This window comes from Oncorhynchus clarkii, chromosome 9, assembly GCF_045791955.1.
Source record: "Oncorhynchus clarkii lewisi isolate Uvic-CL-2024 chromosome 9, UVic_Ocla_1.0, whole genome shotgun sequence".
NCBI lineage: Eukaryota > Metazoa > Chordata > Actinopteri > Salmoniformes > Salmonidae > Oncorhynchus > Oncorhynchus clarkii.
In genome coordinates this window covers 44584087-44599372 of record NC_092155.1, presented here as the reverse complement: position 1 = coordinate 44599372, position 15286 = coordinate 44584087, and the positions used below count along the sequence as shown (strand labels likewise).

General features: G+C 41.2%; 1 protein-coding gene and 1 long non-coding RNA gene across 2 annotated transcripts; both read left to right on the top strand.

Moving 5' to 3' along the window:
* The first annotated feature begins 2047 nt into the window (after positions 1-2047).
* LOC139417249 (uncharacterized) lies at positions 2048-10859 on the top strand. Its single transcript, XR_011635171.1, has 3 exons — positions 2048-2681; positions 8357-8422; positions 10726-10859. It is a non-coding gene; the product is annotated as an uncharacterized lncRNA (long non-coding RNA).
* A 79-nt stretch (positions 10860-10938) lies between these two features.
* Positions 10939-12132, top strand: LOC139417248 (probable G-protein coupled receptor 173). Its single transcript, XM_071166498.1, has one exon. The coding sequence runs from the start codon at positions 10969-10971 to the stop codon at positions 12130-12132; it is 1164 nt and encodes a 387-aa protein (XP_071022599.1). The 5' UTR covers positions 10939-10968.
* The last annotated feature ends 3154 nt before the right edge of the window (positions 12133-15286 follow it).

The window sequence follows — 15286 nt, the reverse complement described above, 5'->3', positions numbered from 1 at the left end:
ACTCTCATCAAATTTCAGTTAGTTCATGTTAAAGTTAGATAATTATACTTTTCTTGGTAATACTCATATGTGGTTCAGCCTGTACGGACCTGACATTGAGTAATGCAGATGGATTTGAGCCTTTTTAGTTCCAGTATAATAATCTTGAGGTCATATAATACCATTATTGTAAAACAATCTTGATCGGTCAACTACCCAATGGTAAACATTACACAACATCTTTTTATATTTTCATTTTTATATTGTCATTGAATATAAACATGCCTGGCCCTCATTCTAGAGAATTTACACATCAGTTTCACACACCTATCTTCATGTGGGCTTTATTCAGATAACACTGTTGTAGTTATACCAACAGATGGCACCACAAACCTGTGAGCACAAGGCTATTGAGAGAGCTGGACCATCTCTGTTAAAGAGAAAGTTCACACAAATTACAGATTAACCAAATGTTATTAACAAAGTAGTGTAAAAACCTACAGAATCTGCCATCCATAGTTTTGGTATGATTACTACTATATAGCTTAATATTAGTACCGTAACATATAAAACAATGGGAGGTAATAACCACTGTTTATTGGGTCGCAGACTCACAGGTCCATACACATCAGAGACTGGGACTAATCCATATGATATTCAGCTCTTTTTTATGGTCCTTTGAGTCAGATAGAAACAGCTGTCTAGGAATCATGACCAGAAGGGACAGGCTGTAATTCACTCTGCCTCCCAGCCAAGATCAAACCTATGACCAGGCTTCCCGGTTGGGGGTGCACATTATGCCTCACTTGCCATACACACAATGGCAAGAAGAGGACAATGACAGAAAAGTCCAGTTCCTAGAAGTCCACTGTTATTTAATATATTCACCATTTACTTTGATATTGACCATGGATGAACAAGCTAATACTCTACAGTTTTATATTATTTCCGATATTTCCCACAGAACAAAGCAAAACCTCCAATGGATTGTTGTTATAATTTTTGGGAGAGTTACTCTGTGTCCCGCTCTCTTTCCTGAACATTTCCCTTTGTCAGGAGATGCCATCTGCTCCCTTGGCTTCCAGCGGTTTGGACAGCTGTTAAGGCAGGCATGAGGGCACTCGGCACAGTCTTGTGTCATGCCGAGACAAAACAACGTTTTACCAGGGATTTAGAGCAGGATTAAATGATTGGGCACCAAGAGCCTTACAAGGGAGGGGATTTACATCACTGCATTTGATGTCAATACCAACATCACCTGGTGAAGCCATGTGGCCTGATGCATCCATGATGCAGTCTGACCTTCTCTAATGTTATGGAGGTATGTGTAGACATGATGACGATTGTGATGATAAGGATGAGGGTGAGGATGACGATGGTGATAATGGGCAGATAATGAGGTTGATGATTCATCAAGTAAAAAAACATGATCTCAAAACAGATAGTCATGTAAACTAAATCACGATGAGGTGTTCTCAAACAGAAATAGCAGTGGACCTGACTTTGTCTTTAGCTTTTTACAACGGCAGCTGTTTCTTCAGTCTGAAGTTAAGTGACAGATTGTGTATATCACAAACATTCATTTTTACTACAGAACGCTGCACAACGCGCCTATCCTCTGCCGAAAGATCCCGAATCTTGCCTCGTCGATTCCAAAGGGAGCCGAGGGAGAACCGATGTTCAGCGCATAGACGAGAGCCGCTGTTTCCATTTCACCATCGCTTTAACAGCCCTAACATGTTTGTCATTTTCCTAGTTTCCATTATTTAAACAATGACTGAGGCTGGATTCCGAACGACTTGACATGTCCGTGAAAGATATGGTATCTGGGGATTTATCACCGCAAACAAGGATTTTTTCCAATCTCATTAAAGACCAAAGAAGGCGGGTACATGTTTAAATATATAGGGCGCCTACAGGCACAGTGTAGGCTACATATTTTCACATAAGATCTGTACTCTGTGAACGGAGAGTCCGCATATACATTCAGTTGGATATGCAAAAGGATGTATTATCACTGAAAATATAAAGAGAGCTCTTTGCGCTGGAGAGTAGAATGGTCGAAAAAAGGCGTCTCTGGTTTTGATGGAGAATCCAACAAGCAGAGCAAGATCCGTAGACCCTCAATAAAAGTGTCTTGTGCTGGAGCCTAATAAGACCACCGTTATTTTCAGAATTTAGATGTATTTACCAGTGACAGGATCCAGTTGATGACATTCATCGAGATATAAGTATTTGAAAACAGCCAACATTGTCAGCAATTCGAATTTACTCATTTGTTCTATTCTGCCAGTGTGATGGGAATTTATTGCTGAACATTGGGAGAGCTTTATGGAAAACCTGAAGACATGACATGCACACGAAAAAAAAGGAAACGATCCTTTTTGTTCTTTAAAACCTGTGTTTATTTAAGAAGTCTGCAAAAAGAGACATTATTATTGCATTAAGATCTGGCCGATTCTATGGAGGTGACAATACCCTGTATTAATTATTTAATCTATTCTTTATGTTTTCAGTAATTTATCATTGTGGATTATATTTGGAATTGACGCTCGTTTTGTTGAACCCTCTATGCCATTTACTGTTGCTTTACTTGATTTTGAATCCTTATATTTATATATAATGTGGACCGCAACAAGCTCCCCAAACGGCCTAGAATAAAACCGTAAGCCTTTGTCTCGAGGACAAGTATAATACATGAGGTAAGATTTCCTTTTACCTTCCTATGCCATTTTTTAGTTTCGGTGGTTTTGTAAGTACTCCTAGGCCTCACATTGCCATGTTTTTTTTCCCTCAGGTACCTGGTTAATTCGTTGAAACCCTTGTGAAACCCCTTTTTGTGCCTACAACATAGCCTATACTGTTATGATTCAGGCAGCCCCATGACGCATGCCACAGACAAACTGTAGGCTACACGTAGGCCCTTCTAATCTTCTTGTTATTATAGACACACACTCCACTGCAGATTTGAGTGGCCTTTATGTGGTATAGGCCCAATGGTAAATTATAACAGGGAACCGCATTATGGACACAGACAGGGAGGTAGAAGAGGCCGATATCCATCGGTGGCTGTATATTATTCACTGGGCGAATGTCCATTATGACAGCATCGATACAGGTTATCTATCCATTTGCAAATGCGATGCAACTGGGGTGTTGGGGTACCGTCATCAGCCCTCTTTGATTAATTATCATAAACATCAACAACTGTTCGTGAATTTTGACAGGATCGGAGCTGGTTGAACACTTCACATGACACAGCCTACAATATGCTCTAGGCCTATACGCAATTGTTTATGCATTTATTTAGATTCAAACATGACGCGTCAAGCACAACACTACCCATTGTTCACGATTGTAAATAAATAGTATTTTCCCCCAGCCCCGGATAAGTTAATTCATATTCTAAAATCGTTGTTTATAATTGCATTCGGTCGGTGTTGAACAGTGTCAGAGTGATTCCGGAACCTTTGGTTGGTGAATTCCGCGTCGCCTCCTCCCACCGCGACCACGGCAGCGGTACTCGATTGCTGTTGCTATCCAGTTCTTGACAATGGCTCAGCCCTCTATCACCAACCAACTCCCATTTCTCCAGGCCCCTCCCTTCATGAGCCATAGCTTCTCCGTATTCCCATGAAGCTCTTAGGATACGGCCTAAATATCCCTATCCTGTATATTCATTTAGCAATCAAAGTGATATACACGTGACGATGTAATCTTCCTTCGTCAATGTCTTTGTTTTACTGTAGGCCTATTTTGTATTAGAAAGGGGTGTGGTATCATTTGACACTTCACATGATGTAATTATGGTCATAGACGTACAGTATGTATTCTATTTAAGCATTCACTACGGTTACATTTGTGAAATAATATAATTTACAACAGGCACCTGATATATCACGTTAGTAGATAGACCAACAATAGATAGATAGATAGATAGATAGATAGATAGATAGATAGATAGATAGATAGCAGTCGCTGAAGTCTACACACCCTTTGCACTGCCTTCACATTTTGCTGCCTTACAACAAAATCTTAAAAGGAAGTACAACACAGTTTGAGCAATTTTGACAAAAACGATAGATATACAGTATGTTGCCCTAAGAGTTGTGCAAAGTTGGTATAATCTTATTCACAAAGATTCATAGCTGTAATGGCGGCCAAATGTGCTTCCGCCAAGTATTAACTCTGGGGTGTGAAGACGTCAGCAATCAAGGCCAAGTATTAACTCTGGGGTGTGAAGACGTCAGCAATCAAGGCCAAGTATTAACTCTGGGGTGTGAAGACTCAGCAATCAAGGCCAAGTATTAACTCTGGGGTGTGAAGACGTCAGCAATCAAGGCCAAGTATTAACTCTGGGGTGTGAAGACGTCAGCAATCAAGGCCAAGTATTAACTCTGGGGTGTGAAGACTCAGCAATCAAGGCCAAGTATTAACTCTGGGGTGTGAAGACGTCAGCAATCAAGGCCAAGTATTAACTCTGGGGTGTGAAGACTCAGCAATCAAGGCCAAGTATTAACTCTGGGGTGTGAAGACGTCAGCAATCAAGGCCAAGTATTAACTCTGGAGTGTGAAGACTCAGCAATCAAGGCATCTTCGTTTTTATTTTATTAATTTGAAAAGTATTCCATAATTTTTCTTCCACTTTGGAAATGTGGAGTAGGTTGTGTACATAAGTATATGTAATTAAGGTAGCAAACAGACATTATCAAGTCTTGCCATATACTTTAAGCTGATTTGAGTCAAAACTGTAACTAGGCCACTTGGTAGGCCAGTGTATATTTGGCCTTGTGTTTTAGGTTATTGTCCTGCTGGAAGGTGAATATGTCTCCTGGTGTCTGTTGGAAAGCAGACTGAACCAACAAATTCACCTTTCAGCCTAAACCACAAGGCCAAATATACACTGGCGTTGCTTACCAAGACAACATTGAATGTTCCGGAGTGGCATAGTTACAGTTTTGATCCAAATCAGCTTAAAAGTCTATGCCATTTACCAACAGGTGCCCTTCTTTGCAGGCATTAGAAAACCTTGGTCATTGTGGTTAAATCTGTTTTTGAAATTCACTGCTTGACTGAAGGACCATACAGATAATTGTATGTGTGGGATACAGAGATGAGGTGGTAATTCAAAAATCATGTTAAACACTATTATTGCACACAGAGTGAGTTCATGCAATTTATTATGTGACTTGTTAAGCATATTTTTACTCCTGAACTTATTTAGTCTTGCCATAACAAAGGGCTTGAATACTTATTGACTCAAGACATTTCAGCTTTTCATTTGTAATACTTTTTTTTTTACAAAAAATCGAAATAAATTATTCCACTTTGACATTATGGGGTATTCTATGTAGGCCAGTGCCACAAAATCGCAATTTAATACATTTTAAATTCAGGCTGTAACACAACAAAATGAGGAAAAAGTCAAGGGGCGTGAATAGTTTCTGAAGGCACTGTATGTCTTCAAAATAGCATTCACAAATTTACATTTGTGGAATACTAAAGATTACAACAGGCACTCTATATTGAGTTAGAACAACAATAGCTATATACAGTTGAAGTCGGAAGTTTACATACACCTTAGCTAAATACATTTAAACTCAGTTTTTCACAATTCCTGACATTTAATCCTAGTAAAAATTCCCTGTCTTAGGTCAGTTAGGATCACAACTTTATTTTAAGAATGTGAAATAATAGTAGAGAGAATTATTTATTTCAGCTTTTATTTCTTTCATCACATTCCCAGTGGGTCAGAAGTTTACATACACTCAATTAGTATTTGGTAGCATTGCCTTTATGTTTTTTAACTTGGGTCAAACGTTTCAGGTAGCCTTCCACAAGCTTCCCACAATAAGTTGGGTGAATTTTGGCCCATTCCTCCTGACAGAGCTGGTGTAACTTAGTCAGGTTTGTAGACCTCCTTGCTCGCGCAAGCTTTTTCAGTTCTGCCCACACATTTTTTATCGGATTAAAGGTCTGGGCTATAAGATTGCCACTCCAATTCCTTGACTTTGTTGTCCTTAAGGCATTTTGCCACGTTTGAAGTATGCTTGGGGTCATTGTCCATTTGGAAGATGCATTTGCGACCAAGCTTTAATTTGACTGATATCTTGAGATATTGCTTCAATATATCCACATAATTTCCCTCCCGCCTCATCTATTTTGTGAAGTGCACCAGTCCCTCCTGCAGCAAAGCACCCCCACAACATGATGCTGCCACCTCCGTACCTCAGAGTTGGGAAGGTGTTAATCGGCTTGCAAGCATCCCCCTTTTTCCTCCAAACATAACGATGGTCATTATGGCCAAACAGTTATATTTTTGTTTCATCAGACCAGAGGACATTTCTCCAAAAAGTACGATCTTTGTCCCCATGTGCAATTGCAAACCGTAGTCTGGCTTTTTTATGGCGGTTTTGGAGCAGTGGCTTCTTCCTTGCTGAGCGGCCTTTCAGGTTATGTCGATATAGGACTCATTTTACTGTGGTTATAGATACTTTTGTACCTGTTTCCTCCGGCATCTTCACAAGGTCCTTTGCTGTTGTTCTGGGATTGATTTGCACTTTTCGCAATGACATACGTTCATCTCTAGGAGACTGAACGCGTCTCCTTCCTGAGTGGTATGACGGCTGCGTGGTCCCATGCTGTTTATACTTGCATACTATTGTTTGTATAGATAAACGTGGTACCTTCAGGCGTTTGGAAATCCTCCCAAGGATGAATCAGACTTGTGGAGGTCTACATTTCTTTTTCTGAGGTCTTGGCTGATTTCTTTTGATTTTCCCATGATGTCAAACAAAGAGGCACTGAGTTTGAAGGTAGGCCTTGAAATACATCCACAGGTACACCTCCAATTGACTCAAATGATGTCAATTAGCCTATCAGAAGCTTCTAAAGCCATGACACCATTTTCTGGAATTTTCCAAGCTGTTCTGACTTCAACTGTATGTGGTTGTACTTGTCTGTACTTGTCTGTGTCAATAGCAGAAACTCACATTTGTTATAGTCTAATAGTTGGTAAATTAATAGAGGAATAATTTTTTATAGTAGCCTACACTATTGGTGCCTCCCATTCAAGCACCACCATCCTTGTAGGACTATGTCCTATGATGTTTAAATTAATTAGTCTGTTCCGGTGCATTATATTGAGATAAATAATCTATAATCCAAATATAAGGCTTTGGACTATTACATGTGACATCATGTGACGTGGACCTTGGTGGATAGAACATTAGAATAGGCTGTAAGAAGGCCTACTGTTGGTAAGGAGCAACAAAGCCTGGTGAAACCATTTTAGAGACGCAAACAAGTAGTATATGGATGTTTGATTTGAAGAATGGGGTAGGCCTAGTTAAGGTATCCTTTCATTAACTAGCAACACAGAACTGTGACATTGCTTTGGTTTAGAAAAAAACTAAACAATCGCAAGTTCATGGAGTGTAATTCTCATGACTGATTTGGTGAGCCCATTTTAAAAGAATATCTGAAATATTACAACACAGCAAGAAATTAAAACCAGATCCTTACATATGAGAGATTGTGCATGAAAGGCAATTAACAAGAATGTAGTCCCCGTTGTTGCCGTATTGAAATTGCCATATTGAAATTGGTTTAATGTACATTTAGCTAGGTATTTCAGTTCTTATTCATTAATAGTTGTGGCCAAATATATTGGCACCCTCGCACCTTTGTTAAATAATTCCCTAGTTCTTCTACAGGGAGGTTCCTTTGCTGTCTCTGGTATTGGGGTCCTTGAATGTGCGCAAGGCATCATGATATCAGCAGATTATCAGGTGAGTCCAATGTTCAACACAGTGTCCAAAAACAGGGTCTCCATTGAAGGCTGTGTTCTTCCAGTAGGACAACGAGCCCAAACACACATCAAAAGAGCACCCAGGAATGACCAGAGAATAGTCCTGATCTGAATCACTTCCAAAACCTATGGCGAGATCTGAAAATAGCAGTTGGTGGAGGGCAGCCCTCAAATACTGAAGTAGAGCAGTTTGCTGCTGAACAGTGGGCCAAATTGCCAGTAGAAAGGTGCAGAAAGCTCATTGATGGCTACAAGAAGAGTTTGTCTGCAGTTAACTTGGCCATAGGGTGTGCAACCAAGTACTAGGTCCGGAGTGCCAGTCATTCTGTCCTTGCCATTGTCTGTATTTTCAAAATTAAAATGGTAAACTTAGGTTTACAAAAATACAATTGGTTCTGAAATGTTGAAAATCTAATAACAAGGTGTGGAGACAACACTTTTTTTCTATTTAAACTTATTTTAGAAGAAATAGGAAACTATTTAAGAAAAGTGCAAGGGTGCCAATATAGTTGACCACAACTGTATCGTTGTTGCTGTTCAATAACATGGGTGTTATTTTGAATGAAGGAGGACTGGGGTCACCAAGGAACACTGGGACATGAGGAACTGCGGTAGCACTTCGTAATAACTAAGGTATGCTTAGAAAGGATTCTAAATGTGTATAATGATTGTACTCTATGTATAAATTATTCATGTTTATTAAGAAAGTTATTCTAAAGTGTTATCATACACTGTGAGAACTAGCTATGAGTGCCAAATTTCAGGCCATAATATTCATTTGAAAATACTTACCAAGTATTTAACTGGTTATTCTGTCAAAGCAAATGTTGCCAAAACTATTGTGATGGTAACATACTAACAGCTTTTTACACATTTCATAAATGGACAAAAGACACTGAACCTTGGCAAGCTACATTTGCCATTGTATTACAAGGCACAAGAAAATATAGACTAGAACTTAATTATCCATCCAAGGAGGGAAATTTGTCTTTGGTATCATCAATGAACTATGAGCTTGACACACCATACTCTACATAAACACATACAGGGGGTATATAATAATAATAAATACATACAGCAGGCTTATACACATTCATACCCGACCTCTAACCTTATTGTACCTTTGGATACATGTGCAATGTGTACAGAGTAGCTAATATAACATGTTTCTGCTCCGATTCATATTCTCCACTAATAACTGAACACAACTCAGTTTATTGTGTGTTACTTTCATTGGCCTTCTCATATTTTATGCGTGCCTCAGAAAAAATGAAACCATCAGTATTCTCTACACAATCTTCTAGACATTTTGGGCTGGTTTCCCAGACAAAGTTTAAGCCTTGACTTAAAAGCATGCTCACTCGAGAATCTCCATTTAATTCACTTTTTACTCCTGGACTAGGCTTAAACTGTGTCTGGGAAACAGACACTTTAAGTTTAGTGTCAGTATGTCACTGCTGGAAGGACTGTGTTGGTGGGTGTCTTATTTGTTGCTGATCATATCTGAAACTTTCCAATGCCCCCACCATTCTCACAACAGTTCTTACAGTCTTATACACACACAAACGCACGCACAGCATAAGGCAGAGTGGTCCTGTAGCTTAGCAACAAGCTGCTGTAATTACTGTGACAGAAATACATTAGTATGCCTGCGCTGAAACAATGGGCCTGAGCCCTTCTCTCTTTTTGGCTCATACTCCATAATCATCACCTGTGCATTCCCCGATCACTCTCGAAGCGTTCATCAATACAAATGAGGGTGGTGGCATGGTCAATACAGATTGACTCCACTCACACTCATATACAAGCGCGCACACACACCTACGCATGCACACTACTGAGCTATCAGACATACTGTATATCTCATGTGTCACTGTGCAATGCAACCTCTTTTGGAAATGCCTCGTCAGTGGTCCCCAAAGTGACAGCACCTATGAGGCTTCAGCAAGCAAATCCCGTTTGTTTTTCCTCCCCGATCTGCTTCACACACACCAACCCTCATACACACAGAGAATCCCTCCCCACACTCTCTCACACACACACACACACACACACACACACACACACACACACACACACACACACACACACACACACACACACACACACACACACACACACACACACAGAAAAAGGATATAAGGTGTTGTAGCCTAGCAACAAGCAAGGTAATTACCGTGACAGACTAGTTGCTGGCATGCCATGTAGCGTGTGGAGAAAACAGCTGATCTGATTGGTGCTAAGGGGGAAGGAGAATATGTTCCACAGCATGCTACAGCAGATGCCTATGTGAGCCCTGTTTCGCCCATTGGAAAAACAATTGATTGATTCCGTGGGACAAATTATTTGTTTAATACTGAGGATGATGTTTTCAGACTTGAACGTCTTTCTCCACTATTATGACAATCGATTCTGTATTGTTTGCAGATAGGGGCTTTAGTACAATGTATTCATGTTGTTAACAACAACAGGCAGGAACTTTATTTTGGGATAAACCCAGATGGGATAGACTTAACAAATTTCTCATCTTTATGTGAAAAACACATGTTCTTATAACCGTGTACTTTGTCTGTAATTATAGGTAGTTACATGGTTGGGGAGGATGGCCACATTTCTTTCACATTTCATACTCTTACCTAACTGCATATTGGCCTAGCGCAGTTAGGTAATCACTGGATATAATAACCACCACTTCCTGGAAATGCTTTCTGATAAAAAAAACAACTGCTGCTTTTTGCAGCCAATGCTGGAATCATAAAAGCAATGTATTGTAATATTAGAAAAGCCTCAAGTCACACACGTGAAGTCACAGCTCTCATATTTAACCTTATACGGTATATTCCCTGCAAATGCTTACACTGTATTATCCCCCAGTGATGTCAGACCAGGATGCCCATCCAAACTTAATGCTTATTGTTCATACTTCCTGTTTACAGGAGCTGACGCTGTAAGAACAAGAGGCACCAAGGGGTAGCGCTACAGGAAACGAGGGGCTCAGTGCAAAATGGGGCAATGCAGAGTGAAGCACTCTGGTTCCATGTGAGCTCCAGAGAAGAGGCAACCACGAGGACGAACGAAAGGGCAGCTGGAGGAGGAGGAGGTGGCGGTGGAGGAGGAGAGGGAGAAGGAAGAGGGGTGGATTTCAGGAGAAAAGAGGGCTTGACACGGGAGCCAAAGGGATGGCCAATGGCAACGAGAGCAGCGAGGGGCTTGGCGGTCCCATGGCTGCAGTGGTGGCCACGACGGGAGGAATGGCAGTCGGGGGCCCATCGTCGGTCGTGTCCACATACATCAAACTGGTCCTACTGGGTCTGATCATCTGCATCAGCCTGGTGGGCAACCTGGTGGTGTCTCTGCTGGTCCTCAGGGACCGGGCCCTGCACAAAGCCCCCTACTACTTCCTGTTGGACCTGTGCCTGGCCGACACCATCCGTTCGGCTGTCTGCTTCCCCTTCGTGCTGGTGTCCATTAAGAACGGCTCGGCCTGGACCTACAGCGTGCTCAGCTGCAAGGTGGTGGCCTTCATGGCCGTGCTCTTCTGCTTCCATGCCGCCTTCATGCTCTTTTGCATCAGCGTGACACGTTACATGGCCATCGCCCACCACCGCTTCTACTCCAAGCGCATGACCTTCTGGACGTGCGTGGCAGTGGTGTGCATGGTGTGGACGCTGTCAGTGGCCATGGCCTTCCCACCCGTCTTCGATGTGGGCACCTACAAGTTCATCCGCGAGGAGGACCAGTGCATCTTCGAGCACCGCTACTTTAAGGCAAACGACACACTGGGCTTTATGCTGATGCTGGCCGTGCTGATCTTGGCCACGCACGTGGTCTACATGAAGCTGCTGCTCTTCGAGTACAAGCACCGCAAGATGAAGCCTGTCCAGATGGTGCCAGCCATCAGCCAAAACTGGACCTTCCACGGGCCCGGCGCTACCGGCCAGGCAGCAGCCAACTGGATCGCAGGCTTTGGCCGGGGCCCCATGCCACCCACCCTGCTGGGCATCCGGCAGAACTTGCACAACCAGAACCGGCGCCTGCTGGGCATGGAGGAGTTCAAGGCGGAGAAGCAGCTTGGCAGGATGTTCTATGTGATCACCCTGTTGTTCCTGGTGCTGTGGTCGCCCTACATAGTGGCCTGCTACTGGCGGGTGTTTGTCAAGGCCTGCACCATACCGCACCGATACCTCTCCACCACCGTATGGATGAGCTTTGCCCAGGCAGGGGTCAACCCCATCGTCTGCTTCTTCCTCAACAAGGACCTGAAGAAGGGGCTCCTGGCCCACCTGCCAGCCTGCTGTAGGACTAAACCTCATCTGCCCCGAGAGCCTTACTTTGTCATGTGAGGGGGGCGGTGGGCGGTTGTTACCTGGGGAGGGTGTGGAGGGGCGGTGGCAGGGATGTCTGTGAGTGGTTAGGATGGAATGAGGGACCATTTTAGTTGTTGTGGCCTTTGATTTAAAAAAATGTATTTCCTTTTTTATAAATGGCCTTGGTCAGGAAACAAATTTAAGAGAGGGATTCCTTCTACACACAGACAGAATACGAGACTAAACCAACAACTCAAACAGTCTATCTCAGATGCATGTTTGTATTCTTCATTTTAATGTGGAACCTATGAAACTGGTAGGCAGTCTTTAAACAGGCGAGGCCAAGAGAATGATCATTCTGGGCCTGCTATTGTGAAAGAGATTGAAGTGAGGGTGACAGTTTTTCTGTAGGTTGTGGGGACAACCTGGTCATATTTCTCAGTCACTCCCTCGTCTGTTCTCTCAGACCAAAAATATCAGATGGTCCTCTGACAATTTGCTAGTGAATGACTAATAGGAGAGTGTTCTAGCACTGCTTCCTTCCTTCATCCACTTGAATCAAAGGCATCATTAATACAGTCAAACAGAGAAATTATGAGTTTTGTACAAATAGCATATTCAGGCACTGTTGGCTTCATTTGGAGTTTATTTGGGGTTTCTATTACATTCTAATTTGGTCTAACACTTCAGATGAGTACACTATTGGATATGGGAAATGTTAAAAGAGCTGCCATCGAGAACAGTTTGATCTTGTTAGCGTTTAACAGAAATGAGCAGATAATAATTGTGAAGTGCTAATAGGCAGACAGAATTATGAAATGCATGTTAAGCTGATATGTGTAATCACATGATTTCTGAGGATAACTTAAACAGACCAATGCCCCAATCAGTGACAAACTGAGAACTTGAGACCACACAAAAATCTATGATAAATTGACAGAAAATGCTTCATGCTCTTGCCAAATTCCTTTTGCTGTAGGTGGTATTGTTGCAGATGACTGAACCTTTGATTTTTTTTTCATCAATCTGAAATTGTTTAAAAAGACAGTTGATAGAACATTTTCATAAAACCTAAACCAGAATGTTTAGATCTTCAGATAGGATAAAGTTCATCACTTCACATGAAGGTCTTTGTAGAGAGGTGGGGGAAAATTCAGCCCATTTATATTTTTGCACACAGGAATTGAGGAATTGATGATAAATCCTTATTTTTTTCTTAACATGATTTAGACTTGAACCAGAATGCTAACTAACTGTAGGCCGGGACACAGAGATTGTAATATCTTAAGTGAATGTCAAGCAGAGGTCTGGAACATGATACTATCCCTTCGTGGGTACAAATGTACATTTATTTTAGTTTTCAAAATGCTCTAATGTTGTCTGCAAACAATAACAACAAAAACTAATAATAACAATGAAGCTACAGATAACTGAATTGTTATTTCTATTATCTGCATTATGGCCTTACTCTTCGCTCTCTCTCTCAAAAAAAAGGTTTGTTTATAACCAATGCAAGAAAGAGTTGACAGCTGTATGCCTCTATGTGTTAAAGTAATAAACATAAAGAGATTATTCCAACTAATGGGGAAACACAAAACTGTGTAATTAATTATTTTCGGAGGACACATCTCTCCCCCTCGCAACCTTAAAAAAAAAAACAGTCAAAAACTTTAACAAGGATGGTAATAAAGAAAGAACACTTGCCGAATTGTAACACAGGAGTGTGCAATTGTGTGTAAAGGACAGAGGAAACTTTAATCCAACATCGACAATTAATGGAATTAACAAAAGCCCTTCCTGGATTATTGTGGATTTATTTTTGACTTTTTGTTGTTGTTTCTTTTCTTATCAGTCAGTGGGGGTGAGGCTGAGGCTGGTGGTGTGTATTGATCTGTGAAAACAAGGATTAAAAAAATATGTGTTGATTTTGGGGTTGGTTGTTGTTGGGGAGGTAAGGAGGGAGACCGGGCGTGATTTTTTGATAAGCAGAAATGCCTGACAGTGCTTTTTTAGTTGCTTCAGGCACACTATCTTTTGTAAATGATCTATGACCTCCGTACTATTTAATGTGTATTATATGGACAATGGGACTGACTTGGAATGGAGGGGGGGAGAAGGGGGTTCCTGGTCATCACATTTTTACAACACGTGTGTGTGAGTGTTTCTGTACGCAAGTATGAATGTGCGTATGTTTAGAGGCTAGAGGGAGGAAAACAAAGGACATGTGGGAAATAGGAATGGCCAGAAATGTTGCATTTTGAAATGACACTCCTGCAAATGCTAATTCAGTCTTTTTCATCCTCAGCCTGTTCCTGACACAGAGGATTTGAATGTGCTAAAACCAATGAGGTTCATTCAAAAATCTGAGGCGAGTGTCTTCTTAAACCATTCAACTGCAGAGCCTCAAGAGGTAGCCCATAACATTTTATACACATGCAGTTCCTCTAAATTGGACTACAGAGCCTTCTATCTCAATGGAGATTCTGTTCTTGCATACATGTATGGGAATATGAAGGGTGAAGTCCGTTTGAGCTTGTGTCTTGGGGCGAGTGGTTCTATCCACATAGCTTCTATGATTATTGCACTCTTATTAAGTTCCAATGTGTCTCAGTGAAAGGAATAACTTTTATACATGATCCTGGCTTGGGGTTTAAATTTGAAATACACTGAGTTATGTTGGTCATAGAACTAACATTCTAATACTTTCCGTATTTCTCATTTCTGCCTCTTCTGTAGTGTTTTGACTTTGCAAAAGCCCAAAGCCAGCCAAAACTCAATTTGACACCTGAATGTCTTATTTAATAACTCACTGATTTTACAGTGTGGCTGTAGTTATTATGACCCTGTATGTGGAGAGACTACATTATGGATGAAAATAAATGTAAAGACAGAAAAAGCTGTCTCAGACACATGTGCAACCACAGTGTTATATATTAAATCTATGAAAAGACAGACTCGTAAGGATAGTCCTGTATGTCTCTGAATAGTGGAACAAATCCTGAATCTCAGAACTGAAATACTTTTGACTTTGCCCTTTAAGCTGAACCACAAAATGTCAAAGCTCACGAAAAAAAATCTGCAGTTGAATATCAAATCTAAAATAGCAGAGGTTTGAAGGATACCTATGTAAATGTCTTTGGGCCCCAACATATCTTGGAAGTCAGAGGGTGTGGTTTCCATATATTTTCTG

Excerpts from the sequence above, each read along its gene's own strand:
- LOC139417248 (XM_071166498.1), top strand. The coding sequence starts at position 10,969 with ATGGCCAATGGCAACGAGAGCAGCGAGGGGCTTGGCGGTCCCATGGCT.